At 70.1% G+C, this 19,612-nt stretch overlaps 2 protein-coding genes across 2 annotated transcripts; both read right to left on the bottom strand.

Annotated features, from left to right (window-relative positions):
* Positions 1–14: 14 nt before the first annotated feature.
* On the bottom strand, positions 15–13,093 carry PANK4 (pantothenate kinase 4 (inactive)). The gene is made up of 19 exons (XM_054583421.1): positions 12,953–13,093; positions 9,601–9,683; positions 9,017–9,231; positions 8,339–8,522; positions 7,926–8,018; positions 7,475–7,628; positions 7,206–7,387; positions 6,581–6,662; positions 6,258–6,358; positions 4,836–4,991; positions 4,267–4,379; positions 3,847–3,934; positions 2,672–2,823; positions 2,182–2,237; positions 1,981–2,030; positions 1,528–1,632; positions 1,200–1,300; positions 1,029–1,097; positions 15–451 (listed from the first exon to the last, which is right to left on the bottom strand). Exons 1-19 carry the CDS (start codon positions 13,074–13,076, stop codon positions 238–240), a joined length of 2,322 nt encoding a protein of 773 aa, XP_054439396.1. The 5' UTR covers positions 13,077–13,093; the 3' UTR covers positions 15–237.
* A 2,807-nt stretch (positions 13,094–15,900) lies between these two features.
* Positions 15,901–16,536, bottom strand: HES5 (hes family bHLH transcription factor 5). The gene is made up of 3 exons (XM_054583407.1): positions 16,483–16,536; positions 16,238–16,403; positions 15,901–16,154 (listed from the first exon to the last, which is right to left on the bottom strand). The coding sequence occupies exons 1-3, from the start codon at positions 16,534–16,536 to the stop codon at positions 15,901–15,903; spliced, it is 474 nt and encodes a 157-aa protein (XP_054439382.1).
* Positions 16,537–19,612: the final 3,076 nt, after the last annotated feature.

Genomic DNA, 19,612 nt, shown 5'->3' with positions numbered 1-19,612 from the left:
TATATATATATATATAAAGATTATTTAACAGTTAAATACATTCCGCTGCGAATGTCCTGCGGGACGGGCCGTGTACGCCACCATGGCCGCGGCGGCACGCAAGGGAGCCCAGGCCGCGGGGCTTGGCCGAGCCGCAGAAGCACAACAGAAACAGTCCGGCTGGCAGGCGGCGCCGCACGGTGGTGGGAGTGCGCTTCCTGACCGGTGACAAGCAGCACAGCTGGCGCGTCGGGCGCCTCACTCGGCCGGGACCTCGTACTTGAAGATGACGCTGAAGAGCCGGCCACCCAGCCGCTCGGCCAGCCAGGAGTTCTTGATGACGGCCAGCTTCAGGCACTCGCAGCGCAGGGCCGCGTAGTAGTTGGTGTGCACGGCACGGCCCATGCCCTCGATGACCACCAGGTCCGTGCCGCGCTCCCGCACCAGCACGGCCAGCCCCTCGTCCAGGCGGCTTCGGGGAGGAAGAGGACAGTGAGCGGCCCAGGCGCCTCCTGGGGAGCGAGCCACACCCTGCCTGCCCGAGGGCACAGACACCCCGTCCCGACTCCGTGGGCTCCCAGCCTGCAGCCGAGCTGAAGCGGCGCCTCCCTCACGAGCAGGCGGCTGGCTCTGAACACCAGGCCCCGGGACTGCGCAAGGGCCAGCCCCATCCGTGGGCCACCCTCCCGCCGCCTTGCTGGTCGCCCCCGGGCCTGGCGAAGGGCTCAGGCAACACCAGACCGGCAGCATCAGGCGGGGAGACCGACAGCCATCTTCACGCTCTGGCTCAGGGGGCCGGGGCCTTGGGTCTCGGAGCCCCCGGGGCAGGCAGCACAACAGGGAGGGGCTCGTCACCTGCAGAGGGTCACGGCGGGGCAGCCCCCGCCAGCTACGGGTGGGCCTGCTCTTGGCCTCCAAGCCAGGTGGCATGCGTGTCTGTCCCTCCCACCCCACGTGAGCCAGACCCGGCTCGCGGCGCCTGACGGGGTCCCCGAGAAAAGAGGGTGGGCCGTGCAGGGGCCCGGGGCCCGGGGCCCGGGAAGAGGTACCTGAGGTCCAGGCACGGGGAGCTGCCGCCCGTCTGCGTCAGCAGCAGCCTGTCTTCCCGCAGCGCCGCACTGTGAGCAGAAGGGCAAGGGGTCGCCTGTGAGGGCGGCCCCGGGAGTCCCCCGCCCGCCTCCACCTCCGTCGAGGGCCCCTGGGCCACCCGCCGAGCTTACTGGATGATGGGGTCCATGGCCGCGATGTGCTCGGCCACGATGAGGGACTCGCTGTAGGTCACGTCATTCAGCGCGGGCCCCGAGTTGCACGCCAGGACGACCTGCGGCAGACGGCCGGCGTTGGAGGGGCCGCAGCTGCCCCGGCACCAAGCCCCGCTGCCCGCCGCCCAGCTCCCCGCCGCCGGTCGCGGCCGGGTGGCCCGGAACACGGGGCCAGGCCAGCCCGAGCCCCGATGCTGCACCTACCTGCCGTGCCCCGAGGAGCGGCGCCAACCCCACCGAGAGCAGAGGAGCGGGCAAGGGTCCCGCGTGCAGCCCCCACACTCACCTCCGTCCCTCTAGACAGAAGCTCCCTGACAAAGGGGAAGACTCCCAAAATGACGTCTACTCCACTGTTATCTGCGAAAATTAAGGCACATTTGTGAGGGGGCCCCTGCAAGACAAAACCAGGACGTTCAGTTGGGAACAGGCGCGTCCAAGCGTTTCAGACCCTCCGCACTCCTCGCTCCCCGCGGCCGGGCCCTGGCTGCCGGGTCCTGCGGGCACCGGGCGGGGCTGCCTGGGCTTCCTCCAGAGCGGCGGCCCCGACGACCTCTGATCGGAGGTTGGCTGGCCCACTCGACGGTCCCCGCAAGAGTCAGGCTTGGGACAGGGGACAGCCAGCCCCGACGAGCAGCTGGGGGCGCCGGCAAGACCCTCGGGGACCCCGGGGCGCCCCCGCCCCCCGCCCCAGGCCCGCGTGCGGGCTGTGGTCCCGGGAGGGCGGGGGTGCGGCCTGTACCTTCAGCCTCTGCAGCCACCCGTCGTAGCAGTCCACCAGCCAGGGCCGCCCTGGGGACACGGCACGCTGTCAGCCGCGCCCCCGGCCGGCCGGAGTGGCCCTGCCCCCGCCCCCCGCCCTGCGCTGTGGGGGCGGGCCCCGGCTCCCCGCCCCCCGCCCCGCCGAGCCGAGTCCCACGGAGGCCGCCCTGGGTGTCCCTACCTTCCAGCTTCCTCTTTGCCTCCTCAAACCCGAACTGGGGGTCAGACTCCAGGACACTGCACAAGGAAAGAAAACCAGGTCACGAAACCCCAGCACCGCAGCTGACAGCTTACTGCGCGCCCCCGAGCGCAGGCAGGCCCACAAGGCCGCGGGGCGGGGGTGGGGCGCGCTCATTTCAGACCCAGGATCGTGTCCTGCCCGCGCCCCGTGGTGACCAAATCGGACTTTTGCCACTGGATGCCGCAGCCCCAAATCCATACCCTCGTCCGCCAGGCGCTGCTCTGGGGATGGGCAGGTGGCTGCCGCGTCCACTCCAATGGCGCCTGTGCCCCAAAGTCCCAAGCAGCTGCGAGTCTGCCGGGACCCCGGCCCCTCACTGCCACCGGATGGGCTGGAGCGGCCGAGGGCCGGGCTGCCCGCGGAGCGCCGACAGAGGCGCTGTGCGGGCGAGCAGGACCCAGAAGGAAGGGGCGGGGCCGCGGGCACCTACTTAGACACGGCCTTGGCTCCCCAGTCGAAGACGTTCCCAGCCAGCAGTCCCGTCACCAGGGCCAGCTGCCGCTCCTCCCAGCCCAGCGCGTCCAGGGCGTGGACCACCCGCTGGAAGCACCTCAGCGCCACGCCGTTCTCCTTCTGCTTCACCTGCCGGGGACGCGAGACCTGTGCTGTGAGTGACACGGGCCGCGCCTCCCCGGGCTGCAGACGCTCCCGCCTGTGGGCCGCTCGGGGGGCGGGGGGGGAAACGCTCGAGTGACACCGTGGCACTAGTTCAAACAGGCCAAGCCCTGGCCGGTGCGGCCCAGTGGACGGAGCGCCGGCCTGCGAACCGAGAGGTCGCAGGTTCAATTCCCAGTCAGGGCACAGGCCCGGGTTGCGGGCCAGGTCCCCAACAAGGGGCGTGTGAGAGGCACCCACATGTGGATGTTTCTCTTCCTCTCTTTCTCTCTCCCTTCCCCTCTCTAAAAATAAACAAAACCATAAGCCAAGGTCGGGCCGGGTTAAAAATGCTGCCGATGCCCCATGCCAGCGTACATGTGGGCTGCAGGTGCCGACACCCAGCATGCTGAAGCTGCGCGGGGGTTCTGGGGCACAGACCCGCGTGACTGAGGGCAGGCAGAGAAGGGCAGGACCCCCGGCACCCGATGCACCGACGGGTGGTCCTGCACGAGACCCTCCGGCCCCCTGCCCGAGGATGGGAATCGCCGCGCCCCGGGGGGCCCAGACCCCGCCTGCGGCTCCCCCGCACGGGGCCTCCGGGCCAGAGCAGCTCCTCCTGGGAGCAGCCTGGTGCCCAGGACCACCCGCTGCGAGACTCTGGGCAGCCCAGGAGGTGGGGGCAGAGGCGGGGCCAAGGCTAGGCACCCCCTCCATCAGAACCCAGGCGGCCTACCCCAAATTCCCACGACCCAACCTGCGGCCCTACAAAACCCCCCTGGCCGTGGCCCCACCCTGACTGGCCGCTGCGCAGAGCCCCCAGGAGACTTCTCTGCCCTGGGTCTCCAAGGGCCCCCGACCCACGGCTCTTCTGCAGAGGCTGCCCGCCAAGGGACCGCCAAGGGTCCCAGGGGGTGGGCTCGGGCCAGGGTGGCAGCTGGGGCTTGCCAGACAGGAGGCCTGTGTCCCTTGCACACAGGGACACAGGAGGCCCAGGAGGGTGGTGCTCACCTGGGAGTAGGGGTCTGGGAAGTTGAACTCATTCAAACAGTGCTCCCTCGTGTCCAAGAGGCTGCGCACAGTCAGGGTCCCGTAAGCACTGCGGACAGAGCCAGGCAGGAGGCAGCTGAGCAGGTGGACACACTGCCTGGTGGCAGCGGCCGCCACCCCCTCTGCTCCCAGGGACAGCGTCACAGCACCGAGGCGCCCTGGGCAGCAGGGGTGACACCTGGTGGACCCCGGCCTCACAGGGTGTCCCGGGCGCGAGTTCAGGGACCTGTGCCGGGGCATCATGGGCGCTCTCGGAGGGACCCCGGGCCCCGCATGGGCGTGCTCCCCTGCAGGGCCGCCCACGGCCCACCTGGGGGCGCCGCTGGCACCGGCGCCGGGCGGCCACGTGCATCAGTCCCCCTGGGGGGGCAGGACACTCACAACGGCTGGCGCCGCAGCGTCTGCAGCTTATCCCAGTACTTGTGCCGGAACTTCTCTGCCCTTTCAGCCGCGTCCACGGACCCCGGCTGGCTGGCCACTGCGCGCTTCACCACCTGCCGGGGCAGGGCGGTCAGCCAGGCCCCGTGGTGGCACCGTGCACGCAGGCGTAGCGGCTGCCACAGGCCTGTCTGCCCAGTGGGCCTGTCCACTGGGCATTCTCTGCGATGGGGAAGCAGGGGTCGCGGCTGCCCCGGCCCAGGGCCAACTTCAGAACGCAGGCTCGGCCAGGGCAGGGCAGGGCCCTCCCCTGAAATCAGACCACGGGGGCCTCTCGGGAGGGTCAGGGCCAGGACCTGCAGCTGGGCGGCTCGTCGACAGGGAGCCTCGCCGGCTCCGGGTCCCGGTGCCCGTCCTGACCGACCACCAGGAGCCCCGCTGCGGCCTGGGGAGCGCGAGCCAGCGGCCCAGCCTCCCAGCCAGGCCGGCAGCTGGAACCCCGCCCCTGTCTCCACACTCACGCCCCCCCCAACCCGGCAGGAGCCCCGGAGCCCGCGCACAACCTCCCTCACCCCGTCCAGCGCCTCCTCGAAGCAGGTGAGCCAGTACTTGCGGGCCAGGGCGTCGTCCGTGAGGTCAACTGTGTCGGGCACGTAGGAGGGCGGGTCCAGGAGCAGCGGCAGGTTGACCAGCGGCCTCTCCAGCCGGTCCATCTCCAGCAGGTCAAACTGCGGGGCGAGAGGCAGGCGGGCACGTCGGCTGCGGTTTCCCTCGAACACCAAAATGAGCTGTCCAATTTCAGACCCAACTTTCCTGTGAGGCGCTGAGAGGTTGGTCAGAGGTTGGTCTTGCAGAGAACGGGTGTGCCACCCTTCCTGTCTCGGGGCCTCGCCCCGCTGCGCCCCGCCTGGCCCGCGGAGCCCAGCTGTCACGTCTGGTGGCCCGGCACACGCCTGGGTCTGGGGTCTGCACCCACGCAAGGGCACACCCCCGCCGGCTCCAGCGTTGCCTGCCCCACACCAGCACTGCCGTCCGGCCAGCCCGGGCCCCTCCCCCGCACTCACGGCCCCAGACGTGCCGGTGGCTTCCCTGGGTGTCCTCCGCTGCAGGGCTCCCCCCACGCTGTCCACACTCAGCCCTCGTCCCGCGGTCCCTGCCCTGTGTCAGGTCCAGGGCAGGGCCACAGCGGCCCTGTGGGGCCAGGCAGCCCTGACTCCTTTCTCTCCACAGCACGTTTGCTGACCACACACCGGCGTCCGACACCGCCTCCCCCTGCCACACGCAGAGAGGGCCGGGCCCCCGTACCCGACGTGCCTCCTGTGCTGCGGGCCCCCACTGGGCTCCGCGTGTTTGGAATGAGTGGCCGCTCTCTCCACAGGCTCTGGGGCTCCCGCTGCCCTGCCAGACGGCAGCGCCCGCCTGGGTGCCCCATTCCGGTGGCTGGGCCCGCACTCCAGTCTGGTCCCCATGCGGGAGCCCGTGGAGCAGGACTAGTACCACCTCCGACAGGTCAGCACCGTGCGCCGTTGTTGCTGAGCCGGCCCGGGGCCGCCTGCCCTTGGGAAAGCCCGGCGGGGCCGCGAGCTGGAGGGCACTGCACGGGGCTCTGCCTCCCGGGAGCCGGCCGAGCGGGCGCGCTGCCTCGGGGTGCCCCTGTCCACGGCCAAGGCCAGCAGGCTGCTCGGGACGCGGTGCCCTGTCTGGTGCCCAGACCCGCCGCCTGAACTGTGCGCCCTGTTCGCCCGCATCACTCATGGGGTCACAGGCGACGTGCCCTTTGGGGTCTGTTGCCAGTGAGCCCGCAACGGCCCGTGACACGGTGTTGGCCAGGACGGCGCGGCGGCGGCGGCGTCGGCGTCTGTGCGTGAGGCGCCGCTGCTGCCGCCCAGCAGGCCGGTCCACCCCGGCAACGGGGGCCACCCCTCGGGGACCACGGGAGGGAGCCAGGCCGCGGGCGCCCGCGCGGGACCGGCAGGCCCAGACCCCGTACTCACGGTGCCGCTCGTCGTCCGCTGTGCGGGGCAGAGCTCGGGGGACGAGCCCCTCAGCCCGGAGCTGCCTGCGTAGTTCTCCCCCCAGCTGTACTGGTTCGGGTCTGCAGACGGGGCTGCCGTCAGCAAGGACCCCGAACGGGCGCCTCACACACGCCCTCTTCCCCACCCCGGGGGCGAGTCCCGGCCGAGGGCAGGACCCAGCAGGGCCACTGTGTCCCCCTGCGGAAGCTGAGGGGGCGGGCTCGATGGTTCAGTGGTCAGCACCCACCCCGTGACCTCCAGGCCCCCCTCCCCGCCTCCCGCCCCGGGCCCCGCCCACTCACTGTCCTGCTCCGCCCCTTTCAGGAACGCGCCAATGGCTCCCAGGTAGCCCTCGTGCCTCAGGAACAGCGCCTGGACCTCCCCCTGTGGCCACGAAACTGCAGCTGAAGCGGCCTGACCATGTGCACGGCTCCGGCCGACCAGCTCTCCCGTCTCCCCACAGCAGCTCCCCTGGTGGCTGGAGGGTCCCCTGGGGTCCCCTGTGACTGCTCAGCACAGGTGCACTCAAGTGCAGGGTTTAGAAGCCTGTCATTTGGAAATGACTGAGGTGAACAACTTTGACAAAATGAACACCTGCACGTCTGCCCCCGCCTGCCAGGGGTGGGGCCCACGGCCCGGCCCCACAGGACGGCCCCCCAAGCTCCTGTGGAGCGCTCCCACAGCGGCAGGCGGTCCCCAGAAGGCTCACTGTGGCCCAAACTCAGACACCGCCATGTGCTGCAAGTGCAGGACCTCGCCAGAGGGCAGGGGCAGAGGCCAGGCGGCCAGCGGCCTGCGGCCCGTCCGCCCGCCTTCAGGCCCCCGCCCCGTGGGTGGGTGGGTTTTGAGGACACCGCGGGTCCACACTGGAGCGCCCGGGAGGCGCAGAGCCTTGGTGGCGGCGGGCGGCGGCAGCGCGTCTGGTACCTTGGAGAAGAAGTTGATGCTGTAGGTGATGGTGCGCATGGTGACGGGGTGGCCGCGGATGAAGAAGCCGCCGAAGTACACGCGGTCCAGGCCGTGCAGCCTGGCGTAGAGGCAGGCGAGCTGCCCGATGTCGTTGCTGATCATGTGCAGCAAGCTCTTGGCCATGTCCTCCTGGGAGAACTCTGGGGGAGGGGCAGAGGCCGGGCTGCTGGGCCAGGAGCCGCCTGAGCAGCGGTGGGCGACGGGAGGGAGCCGGGAAGGGACAGTACCTTGGTCAGTGGTGGCCGACTTCCCGAAGCTGCTGGCGATGAGGTTGCCGCTGAGCCCCAGGGTCTGGTGGGCCCCGCCGTAGATGTCCTGCACCAGCATGTCCACGTTGGCGTGCTGGCCCCTGGAGGCCAGGAGCAGCAGCTCGTCGAACTTCTGCAGGGGCGGCCAGGCAGGGGCAGGTGAGGCGAGGGAGCGGACCCCGTGCCGACGCCAAGCCCATGGAGGGAGGAGCCGTGCGGGGGGGGGGGGGGGGCAGGGGCGGTGGGCAGGCAGCGCGCTGGGATCGCGGCCGAGCTGTGCTCAGCCGGCCAGGCGCTGTCCTTCAGGGACCCCGGAGAGAGTCAGCGAGCTACGAAGGAGCCCCTTTCATGACAGCCCCAGCCCAGCGCAGCCTAGCGTCCCCCAAGCGGCAACGCTTCCCTGAGAGGAGTCAGGGACGCCGCCGGGTACCTTCGTTTTGGTGAGCAGAGCCCCGAGTCCCCAGAAGGTGCCGCCTCCGATGGAGCTGCCGCCGATCCACTCGAACCTGTCCTCAGTCTCCACCTGGGGACAGAAGGCAGGCGGGTGCACCGGCCACCCCCCCGCAGGGCCCTCCTGGGCACACGATGCCCAGGGGTCTCCCCAGACCTGTGACAATGCTCTGAAGGCCACGTCTGAACGGGCTTGGCAGAAGCTGATGTTGGGAGCCAGGGCCCCTCCCCATGGACGGCCCACGGGGCGTTCTGTGCGCGGCTCCTGCCGTGAGCGCTGGAGCCAGGCCAGCGTCCGGTCTCCATGTCCCCGCGCCCAGCCCCGCTCAGACGCACAGCGAGTGCCGGACAAGCCTGCGCTGAACCGCCTGGCGCCACAAAGCCCCGCCTCACCTTCACGATAGACACCCCAGAGCCGATGTTGACTAAAAGATACGGGAAAATGTTGGGGTGATTCGTCTGAAATCGGAATTCGGGGTCGGAATCCTTCTGATACACGAAGGCCTCGTGTGGGATGTTCTTTAACACAAAGTTGCAGCCCTTTATCAAGCATGTCATCACGTCCTCCTTGTCGACTCTGTGAGGGGAGGAGCCGGGCGCTGGACCAGCAGGCCACAGGGAGGGCCCCGCCGCTCTGCCGGGCCACGCTCCGCTCCTGACCCCAAAGATGCACAGGCTGAAGCGCCGAGGCCCCTGTGCACTCACGGAGACTCATGGTGGCTGGGCCAGCACCTCCAGCCTCCTGAAGCCCCGGCACTTCCCCCTACACATGGCTCCGCCCCCACGGCGGGCTGTGGCCTTGGGAACCTCTGCCCAGTGGGATGGGGGGCATCGCTGGCACAGCAGGCACGTGACTTCTTGGGGCTCACTTCCTTCCTTGCCTCTTCCCACGTACCCACCACCGGGATCCTGCTGTGGCCGGGTGCACCAGCCTCCCAAAACCTCACTACAGTTGTGGGGTATCAGCAGCCCCCAGAGTGGACGGGTGCAGGAGCGGGGTCTCCCTCGGCTAATGCAGCTTCAGAGCCCGACCCCGAGAACTGAGAGCCCTGGGCCTGCGGCCCCGCTCACTTCAGCCGCAGCTTCTCTTCGATGAGGTCCTTGAACTTGTACGCCCCGCCCCCGGTCGCCTGGATGACCTTGGTCTCCGTGTTGACGAGGTGGTCTTTGATGAAGTCCAGGCAGGCTTCCATGTAGGTGTTCTCAAACTTGACGAAGTGCAGCCGGGCGGTCACCTCCTCCTGCACGGAGATCTCATAGGGCGACTCGCGGTCCTGCTCCGCATCCTGGGGTCAGAGCGACGGGGTCTGCGTGGGCACACGCTGGGCGGGGGCGGTGCTGAGAGGAGGTCGCTACGCACCCACCCAGCAGCGCCAACCTTCTCCGCCCCGAGATGGGCAGCAGCAAGGAGCGCGTGCCAGCGGGGGAGGTGCTCCTGCCGGGTGGGTGTCTGAGGACGCGGCCTGGGGGGTGCCAGGAGGGCGGCAGCGGTGCCGGCACCAGAGGCTGCTGGGACCTGAGCTGCCGTGAGGGCAGCATAGGGTCAGCAGCTGGAGACGAGACGGGTGCCAGGCCCAGACCCCAGGCCGCTGGCACCGGTGGCCGCCCTGGGGCTGACCCCGGAGCCCACCAACCTGGATGCCCGGGAGGCTCACCTGGCCCGAGAGGTCGAAGGACCTCACCCTGGCGACTTTGTGCTGGACGGTGGAGTAGTAGGCCAGCTTGGTCAGCGAGCCACCTGCGGGTGGGTGGGACACAAAGGCATCCGTTGAGAAGCAGGTGGACGGGACTGGAGCTCAGCCCTCCACAGGCCCTCCTTCCCCAGACCTGGGCGGTGGGCCCAAGGCACCTGCTGCCACTGGCCCTGAGAGACCCTGCGGGCCCAGGTGGAGGAGGCACGGCCCCAAGGCCGCACGCTCCGCTCCTCTGAGCAGGCCCGCCCTTCCCAGTCCCGGGCCAGGCTGGGCTGGAGGCTGTCTGCTCGCCTGCCCACCGCGGAGCATCCTGGGGAGACAGGAGACAACCCGTCCTGTGTCAGCCTCTGTGCACAGTAGCAGTTTAGGAAAATTCTGTTTCAAGCTCTGATCTTGAAAATGACCCGAAGGAAAAGCTGATGGAGTCACTGCTGCCGCGGGTCAGCACATGCTCACCTGCCCGCGGTCACGCGCGGGGAAGGGCAGGAGGGCTTTCCCAGTGCAAACAGGCAGCTTCCGCCAGGACCACCCACGGCCTCGGCCCGAGAGCGGCAGGACCACCCTCCACGGGCCCGGGCCACGGGCGAGTGAGGGCAGCATGGCCTTGTCCCCACGGCCGGGCCTGGGACACAGCCAGAGACCAGGTGGAGAGGGCTCACTCCCACAGCACTGTTTCCAGGGCCCAGCTCTGGGGGACCCTCTGGGTCAGACAGAGGCGCCCGCGGGGCTCCAGGGACAGCCGCGGCTGTGACGGCCCGCAGGGGGCAGGCCCGAGGGGAAGCGACCGCTCACAGCCACAAAATGACTCGAAGCAGAGGGTTTTTGGGGGCCCAGCAAAGGTAACGCAGACGCTGCCGTGATGAGGCGAGGCGGACAGACGTGGCCGACGGACAGCTGTCTGTGAGGGTGCGAGAAGCGCCCAAGCCAGCGCGCGGACGTGGGGACACCGAGGCCGGCGAGGGCCACGCTCTTCCCGGTCGCAAGACGCGCCGCCCTTTCTGCCCACGATGCGCCCAGCAGTGCGGCCCCGACCACGGGCTCTGCCACGACTGCGTCCCGCTCCCCAGGAGCGCGCAGATGGGGCCGGAGTGCGAGCGGGGACGTGCGGCACAGGCCACTCGGCTGGGGCAGGGGGAGCTCTGGGGGCCTTTGGGGGGCAGGAGCTCAGTGGTGCTGGGGGTCCCCGGCAAGCAGAGCGAGTGCCGACCGTACCGGGCCAACACGCCCACCGGTGCCGGCACCAGCCTGCGCCCTGGGCCCGCCTTCCGACCGAGGCCAGGCCTGCCCGCAGCTCGCTGCAGCGCCTGAGCCAGCACCTCTGGTTCCCGCAGACCGCCGTCCAGCCTGCCGCCTCTCTGACGGGGGGCGTGGGACGCACGTCGCTGCCCAGCAGGCCCTGCCACTTCACCAGAGGGACGCTTCTGCTGCCTGTCAGGTGTGTGTGGACGGGCGAGAGTCCCTGGCATCCCACTGCCCCGGGGCCGTCGGGAGGCGAGGGCCGGCCGAGAGCACAGGGCCCTGAGCGTTCCCAGTGGAGCGGCGCGGGCAGGGGCAGAGCAAGCAGAGGAGCCTGTCTGGGAGCCAAACTGCAGACACATGCACAGGCCGCGGGACACCGGGCTGAGTGGCACTGACAAACAAGGGGCCCGTCCTTGCTGACGATGACACGCCTTTGAAGAACAGGACATGGGACCCAGACCGGACAGAAACCTCCAGGAGAGGAAATAAACACTGACGCTAAAAATATCCCTTTGCGCGTCCTCTGCCAAGGAACCCCACCTGGGCTTGGCCCCGGACGACGGCCGCTCCAGGCCTCCCGGGCCATGCCTTCCTCTGGGGGTCACACCGAAGGCCCAGGTGGGCCCCGTGGCAAGTGCCCTTTCAGCTGCGCCTCAGGAGCAAGACAGGCTGACTTGCTCCCTCGCAGCAGAACCCCCCGGGGAGGCAGAGCAAAGTCCAGACCTCACAACTCACTCCCGCCTGGCCACCTGTCAGGTCCCAGCGTGGCCCCGAGGGGCTGACCGGAACCTTGGAGAGCTCTCGTCCTGGATGACCCCCTCCGCGGGGCTCCCACGTCCACCATCTCCAGCGCCCCCTCCAGGCGGGCGCGGCATTCTGCCAGGTTTCCACGGACGGATCCTCCGCCCTGATCGGCGCTGGCCGCCGACACCCGCCCCCGCCCCCCCACCAGGCAGTCTCACACCTGCCACCAGGCCAGTCCCCCAGGCCCCTGGGAGCCCCCCCTGGTTTGCAAGATGGGAGCGCTGGCCCCAGCCGCATTTCCACTGGCCGCTCCCCGCTTCCTTGAGAGCATCTTCCCCCAGGCCTGTGACTCAAGTGACCTCCAAGAACCCGGCTGGCTCTACCCGATGGCCCAGCTTCTCTGGGCGTGAAGGTCCAGTCCAGCAACTACTGAGCAGCAGCCATGAGTCAGGTGCGGTGCGGGTGCTAGGGCCGGACAGCGGACACTGCCCGCGCGGAGGGGGACAATCACAGACTCAGCTCGGGCTGCAGCCCAGGTCCCGCCGAGGGGAAGGTGCCGAGTCGCTGCGGCCAACACAGCGGGTCTCCCCGCACGCAGCCCGCCCCCAGGAAGCCCTCCGTCCTGGTACGCGGGCAGGGCGGCGGCGCGGCCGAGGGCTGGCCGCCTACCAGCTAGGTGACCTCTCCCGCTTCGTGTCCTCATATGTGACAGGGGGCGGACTGCGTGCGGGGAAGGCGCCCGGTGCAAGCAGCAGGGCAGGGCCTGAGAGCGGCGGGGAACGGGGCGGCAAGAGCGGTCCCTGGGGGCTCCCCCGCAGGCCGCCGCAGATCCGGAGGCTTTGACTGGAGGCCGGCAGAGGTTCCGAGGTCCCACGTCCAGGCCGTCGAAACTCCCGCCAAAAGGCCAGCGCCCGAGAGCAGGGCCTGCTGGGCTGGGCTCCGGGCGGCCGCCGGGGACTCCCGCGGCCACTGCTGGGGCTGCCGCCGCCTGTCTCACGGCCCCGGCCATCGGGCCCGGCCCTGCTGCCGGCCGGGACCGCCACCCCCGCGCCCCGAGAGGCCCCACGGCGCCGCCGACCCTCCCCAGGCGGGACTACGAGGCCCGGCCTGCCTCGCTCCGGCCGCGCGGCGCCTGCCGGGAGCTGTAGTCCGGTCTCCGCGGCGGGCGCGCGAGCCGGCGGCCCGCGGACTACGAAGCCCGTCAGGCCCTGCGCGCCGGCGGTCCGCGCCCCGCCCTTCGTCCTTGCCACCGCCCCCGGCCCGCCGACCCCGCCGCCCGCGCCCACGCCCGCGGCGCGCCGCCGCGCTCCCCGCGTCCGCCCGCGACTACCGATGTCTATGGCGAAGCGCTTGGCGTTCTCCAGGTTGCGGAAGATCTCGTCGGGGGGCAGCGTGATGCTCTTGTCCAGGCTGTCCCCGCTGCTCCCGCTGCCGCTCGCTCCACGCTCCGCCATTTTGAATGTGCCCGGCCAGCCTCATCAGCCATGGAGATATATGCGCATATATTTGACTGATAAACGCCTCCCGCGCATAAATTATGCTAATAAGGCGCCGGGCCCGCCCCCCGCCCCGCCCGCCTACGTGGTCTGGGCGGCTGGAGGGCGATTGCGGCCTGCCCGGCCGGGAAGGGAAACCAACGCTAACCCTCTGCACTGTTGTCGTCTGAGCCTCTGCACTGTTGTTTTTGTTTTTTCGCCGAGCTGGCCGGGACTGACCTCAAGTGCTCTGAGGCAGGGCCGAGGGGGCACCTGGGGCTTGCAGACTACCAGAGACCTGCCTCCGCCTGCGAGTACGGCTGTAAACCCAGCGCCTGCACGGGAGGGAAGGCACACGTGACCCATCGCCGGGGGCTCCAGGGATGCTGAGTCGTCCGTGCCAGACGGGGAACTGGGGACCCTGCCCTCCTGGTGCCCCCAGTCCAGGGTGGGAGGTGCACCTGCAGCTGGGGAGGATGTGTGCTTTGGTGGCCAGTTCGCAGAGAGTTCAGGGGAGCCCGCCTGGAGGAGGCTGCCTGCCGGCAAGCAGGGGAATCTACGCAGTCTGCAAGGAGCAAGCTGAGAAAGCTCCCAGAGCCGCAGCAGGGACACATGCGGCTGTGCGGCCGGCGTTCCCGGGCCCATTGCTGGGACGCCCTCCCTGGCCTGGGGACCCTAAAGAGATGTGTCCCCCTGAGCCACACTGGGTGCTTTGGGAAGGAACCCAGTGTTGGGAGGAGACAGAGGGCCCATCAGTGGCTTTGGCACCTGTCGCCTAGGTGACCCTAGGCCGGTAAGGTCCCTTCTCGGGACCTCAGCCACCTCCTGAGCCTGCTTCCAGGCGCCTGGCAGGGCTGCCGGAGCCGGGGCCCAGGAGCTGCGCAGAGAGCTCCGGGGCCGTGCGCAGGAGGGGCCGGTGCGTCTGGGCATCAGGCGGGGTGGAGGCAGCCTTGTAGGCACCTTCTAAGGGGGTGGAGGTGTGTGCGGCCCTGGGCGGGGGCGTGGGGGGGGGAACTGGGGTGCAAGTATGCAGAGGGTCTGCTCCCTAGAGGTTCCCAGACATCCAGGACCCTGGACAGTGGGACACCTGTGGGCCAGCCTCGCCGGGAGGCACACCCGACCCCACTGGTCTGTCTTCCTGTCCCGAACGCAGTAAAGGCTGGGGGTGGAGGAGGAGGCTCCTGCCCCCTTGCTCACCACGCCTGCCCTGGGGGCTCTGCTCAGCCTCACCCCAGAGACCACTGACAGGCACTGGGCTGGCCTGGAGGGGGCGCCAGTGGACACGCCCTTCCCGAGCAGATGGAAAGGGACAGAGGACGGGGAGAAGTGCCAGAGCAGGAAGGAGGAAGGGCCGGCGGGGCCCGCGTCTCTGAAAACAGCGCCTTCTGGCCCCACGTCCGCCTCTTTCCGCTCCCCGTGGGGTGGACTCGGCCCCTTGGCAAGCCAGGGTGCCTCTAGATCCTGGCAGACTCGACCAACACCCGGCAGCCTGCCTAAAAATAGTCGCCCTTTCTGAGACAAGGGGCCGCCCTTGGCAGGTCCAGCGCCGGCACTGCCGGCCCCAGCCCGGGCGTGCGGTCCGCCTGCAGGGAGGGCGAGGAAACCGCCTGCGGGCTCGCCCAGCAGGTGCCCCCCGGGCGCGTCCAGGGGTCAGTGCTGCTGGCCATGTGGGAAGGGTCAGGGTGGGGGCAGACGTTTTCTACTGGGTGTTTGGCCCAGCTAGACCCCTTTTGTTGCTGCAACAGCTCCAGGGCTGCCTGTGGCCTTCAGGTCCCCTCAGCAGGACAGAACTGGGAGGGCATGTGGCTGTCCCCTTGCTCTCACCCCACCTACAGGGAACTAGGGAGAGTCCAGGGGCAGGAATCCAGGTCTCTGGTGTGTTCTCTCCCCCCTGGCCCCCGCACACGGGGTGACCAACATGGGCCGCGAGGCTGTCTCCTTCCCGCCTGCCTCTCCACTCTGCTCCCAGCTTCACCCTGCCTCCCCGCCCAGCCCCCAGCCCTTCCGAGAGTCCCACCCATGGTGGCACACCCCGTGGTGCTGCCTCCCCCTCACCCCTGGAGCCCCGCATGCCTGGTGGCACAAGAGACGGACAGCAGAGGACTGACCAGTCATATTTTATTGGAAGTCTGCAGAACAGCCCCGTGGCTCCCACGTGGCCGAGTTCAGATTCTGAGTACAAAGTCAAGCCCGCGCGTGCTCCCCCGCAGAGGGACCCTTCAAGGATCGCGGTGGAGACCCCCGCCCTCCCCCACAGCCCCCTGTGAGCCCTGACCGGACAACCCCGCCCGCCCCGCGGCCCGCGGGTCGTGGCTCTGCGTGGTCCCCTCGCGCCCATCCAGGCTGACACTTTCCTATGAGGATGCACCTAGAGTTCCGCCTTCACAAAAGGCAAATGTGCCGGCGAGCACGCCCGCCCACCAGGCCCGCCGGCCCAGCAGCGAAGGGCCCTGAAGAAAGTCCTCTACTAGCAGGGGCGGGGAGCCCCTGATGCCTACGAATGTCATAGAACCCCCGGCGGCGGGGACTTCCCAGAAGTCACTTGCTGAAATGCAAACACGGAACAACCCCATGGGGTCAGACGCTTGGCAGAAGGTGGGCCCTGATTGTCCTACATGACGAGGACTCTGCACGCACATTCTTTGAGAATGACCCTACCGCTGGCCTGCCAGCCTGGAGCGAGCCTTTGCGAGAAGGGGCCGTCCAAGTCCCGGGTGGCACAGGCGGACGGGAAGGCTCTTCCCAGGCGCCGGAGGAGTCGCCAGCCTTCCGTCCCGGGCGGCAGCCCGCGCCTCCCGCCGGGTCACCAGGGCCTCCAGAGGCCGCAGGAGGACTGGTGCGCGGCGGCGCTGGCCTTGGCCGGGGCGGGCGCCGGCACCTTGGGCTCCTTGGCGGCGGCGCCAGGTGCGGCTGGCGGTCGCTGGAAGTGGCAGAGCAGCTTCATCTGCGTGTCGCTGGCCGCGTGCAGCGTCAGGAACTGCACAGCCTCTTGCAGGCACCACGAGTAGCCCTCGCTGTAGTCCTGGTGCAGGCTCTGGGGGCCGGCGGCGGCGAAGGCTGTGGGGAGACCGGCGGCCGTGAGCGCGGCGGGGCGCGGCGGGGGCGCGCGGGGCGCGGCCGGGGCGCGCGGGCGGGCTCACCTTTGCTGTGCTTCAGGTAGCTGACAGCCATCTCCAGGATGTCGGCCTTCTCCAGCTTGGAGTTGGGCTGGTGCCGCGCGAACTCCTGCTCCAGCAGCAGCTTCAGCTGCTCGATGCTGCTGTTGATGCGGTCGCGGCGCATCTTCTCCACCACGGGCTTCCGCAGCTGCGGGGGCAGGGGCGTCAGGGGCGGCCGCGGGCGGCGCGGGGCGCGGGGGGCGGCGCGCGGCGGGGTGCGCACTTACTCGGTTCTTCTCTTTGGGGCTGAGCAGCTCCACGGCCACGGTGCTGGGGGCCATGCCTGCGCGGAGAGAGGCGGTCGGCGAGCGGGCAGCGGCGGGCGGGCGGCGCGTCCGGGCGGCGCGAGCCAGCCCCTATATAGGCGCGGGCGGCGGGCTGGCGCCTGGGGCCCGGGCGCCACGGCCGTTCCCACACTCGGCGGCCAATGGGGGCGCGGGCCGCACAAAGGCGCCGGCCCATTAGCGCACGCTAAATTGCCTGTGAATTGGCGCGGGCACAATGGGAGCTCCCCGAGGAGCAGGTGGGCCGCGCGGCACAATGTCCGGGCTGTGGGAACGCGCTCGCCCTCATTAGCATCCCGGGCCTGACGCTGGGAGCCCCGCGCCTCAATATGCCGCCTTTTCCCAGGCTGTGGAGACCAGGGGGGCAGGAAGGAACGACCTCTCCCCTCCCCTTCTCCCGCCCCCGCCCTCCTCCCCCTCCCCAGCGACGCCCTGCTGCTGGCTGGCAGAGGCCGCAGTGCCGGTGAGGGGGAGCTTTAGGATGAGCAAATGCAGTGGCTTCCAGGGCGGTGGGCACCCTCCCTTGCAGACCCGCTGCCCCCTGGGGGCAGGGGACCAGACGAGGCCATGCTTCTGCTCAGGCACCTCCACCTCCCTGTGCAGGGGTGGCCGAGGGACCCACGCTCTTAGGCTCGCACCTCCTGGCCTCTGTGGCATGTCCCCAGGATATCACCTGGGACACGTGCCTTCTCCAGAGCTAGGAGATGGGCGGCCATGCCTCCCCGGCTGGGCCGGGGGAGCTTTGCAGGACCGGCCCCTAGGCTGCACCCCGAGACCATGCACCTGGGGAGGCCGCAGGAGGCCTGGTGCGCCCAGCCAGCGGGTGCCCCTGGGCCCCTGGCCCGGCCCGGCCCAGCCCACCTGGTGGGGCGTCTGCCCCCGGGGAGGCCACAGCACACGGGTGGGCACCGGTTCTTGGTCACTTGGTCACCGGTTCTTGGTCACTGCTCACGCATGCCTGGCCGGGCGGGCACCCGCAGGGTTTGCTTTCCTTGGACGTTTCGAGGGCGGGGTGTCAGGCAGCAGGCCTGCAGGTTGGAGCAGGGCAGGAGGGCCGTGCCAGCTCCGACGGGCCCCCTGGGGACCCAATGGAAAGATTGACAATCCTGGTACCTGGCCAGCCCCACCCTGGGCCCCTAGGAGAGCGCCTCTGGGCGGCTCCTGTGCCTGGAGCAGCCCCGTGCTCTGATTCTGGAGCCAGGAACCCAGCTGTCCGGTCGGGACCGAGGGAGGGGCGGAGCCGGGGCTGGGCACCTCCACGGGGCCGGGGGGCGCAGGCAGGGCCTCAGGAGTCGCGGCTGGCAGCGGGGCGCTGTCGCCAGACTGGACCCAGGACCCAGGAGCGCCGGCCCCTGGGCGGCAGACCCTCCCTCCCCGGGGCCTTGGCAGCGACCCAGGCGCGCGCAGAAGTCCGCCCCCCACTGCACACAAGGAGCCTCTGGTTACCAGGGAAGGGCCCACCCGGGAAGCAGGCAGGACGGTGGCAGGACAGCCAGCACAGGCTTGGCTCGGGGACAGCACCGCATGGCCCCGCAGGCCAGCTGGTCCCCACTGGGGTGAGTTGGGGGGTCCCAGGGTGGGACCTTCAGGTGGCTTTGGGGGAGGAGGAGAGGCAGCCCCTTTCCACCCTCGGGTGGCTGGTCCTCCTGCTCCTGCCCCTCGCTTGTGCCTCACTTGAAAGGGACACGTTCCCAGAAGGGCTGCAGGGAGGCAGGTGACACTGGGCGCCGAGGCGGCCTTGCTCTGGGCGGGGCCCTTCCCTGAGCGGTGGGGACCCCCCCTCAGGTGCGGGCCCTCGTGTGGTGCAATGGGCAGCAGGTGCCAGGGCTGCCCCGTCGGTGTGGGCTGACTGCGGCCCCAATGCAGCGGTGCCCAAGGGGGCGTTTTTGCAGCCAACGTGGAGCATGTGCGCAGCATGTCCCCGGGGGTGGGCGGGCAGGATCACTCAGGTGGCTGTGTCCCTATGGGCCATGTCCTGCCAGCTGGGGGCCTAGCACCCGGGAGGCGCTTCCTCAAGGGCTGCGGGGGCGCAGCACGGGGCAGGTTGGCCTCCGCCCATAGGAAGCCCCGCCGGAGCCCCCCTGGGGCCAGGCGGCCTGGCTGCTGGCGGTCAGGGCCCAGGGCGGCACCCAGGTGGGCCCTCCACCCGGCCACCCCAGCTGCGGAGAGGGCGATGGGCGGGCGCTCGTGCCCTGCGCCGGCCCCTCTTCCGAGCCAGCTCCCGGCCCGAAGGAGACACGTGCCCGGAGCCCCGGTCCAGCCCCCACGCACCCCAAGTGCTCGCCCCCCTGCCACGGCCAGGGCGGCCGGCCCGAGGCAAGGCTGGGCCTGGCGGCTGCCTCCTCCCTCCCCCAGCCCCCCCCCCCAGGCCGGAGCAGCTTTGATCCAATTTTCGGTTGTGGGAAATATGAAATGAATGGTGTTAAATCCCTGCCCGGCTGATGAAAGGCTGGCTCCCGCCCCGAGTGTGGGCCAGATGGCAGCTCGGGCCTCCAAGGCACACGCCTGGCCTTTGTGGGCCGCTTAGCACCGTGAATGGGGCCGAGGTGTGGGAAACTCGCGGGCTCCTGGCTCACGCCGCCCAAGGTGAGTGGCTGCCGGCTGGGGGGAGGGGCTGCCGAGGGGCAGGGCGCTGGGGGCCGGCCCCAGGCTGCCAGGCTTTGCGCGCCAGCGCCTGGAATGGGGGGGAGGGGTCCGATCTCTGCCCGCTACCCCGGCAGCTGGGGAGGGGTCCTTCCTCCGGCTGAGGCTCTGAGGACCAGGGGAGCTTGCCCTCCACCGCCACCCCCACCCCCGCCTTGCTCCGTAGGCCTGAGAGGCGGGCGGGGGGAGGGGGTTGCTGGGGCGAATGCTCCCCTAGAGACGGCCGGGGAGGCATCGCTGAGCTAGAATCCAGGGACTCAGGGCCAGAGCCCGACTCTACACAACCCTAAGGCCCGGCACCGCCCGCCCCGGGCCGTCTGCGGAGCACAGCGTTCGTTCCGGGGGCCGAAGGGGGACTTCGGGTTGCGTGTGGTGTGGCCGCTGTGGACCCAGCCCGGAGGTCCCTCAAAACTTAGACCTGGAGCAACCA

Source organism: Pteronotus mesoamericanus, unplaced genomic scaffold, assembly GCF_021234165.1.
Source record: "Pteronotus mesoamericanus isolate MK-2021 breed Mesoamerican mustached bat unplaced genomic scaffold, CSHL_Meso_final contig_1193, whole genome shotgun sequence".
NCBI lineage: Eukaryota > Metazoa > Chordata > Mammalia > Chiroptera > Mormoopidae > Pteronotus > Pteronotus mesoamericanus.
This window is presented reverse-complemented; position numbering and strand designations above follow the sequence as displayed.

Coding starts and splice junctions, on each gene's coding strand:
- HES5 (XM_054583407.1), bottom strand. CDS start 16,536: ATGGCCCCCAGCACCGTGGCCGTGGAGCTGCTCAGCCCCAAAGAGAAG. Junction 16,404..16,482: donor GCCCCAAAGAGAAGAACCGA/GTAAGTGCGCAC, acceptor CTGCCCCCGCAG/CTGCGGAAGCCCGTGGTGGA. Junction 16,155..16,237: donor CTACCTGAAGCACAGCAAAG/GTGAGCCCGCCC, acceptor GTCTCCCCACAG/CCTTCGCCGCCGCCGGCCCC.
- PANK4 (XM_054583421.1), bottom strand. CDS start 13,076: ATGGCGGAGCGTGGAGCGAGCGGCAGCGGGAGCAGCGGGGACAGCCTG. Junction 2,238..2,671: donor GGAGCCAAGGCCGTGTCTAA/GTAGGTGCCCGC, acceptor TTCCTTGTGCAG/TGTCCTGGAGTCTGACCCCC. Junction 452..1,028: donor TCCCCGTGCCTGGACCTCAG/GTACCTCTTCCC, acceptor TCCTCCCCGAAG/CCGCCTGGACGAGGGGCTGG.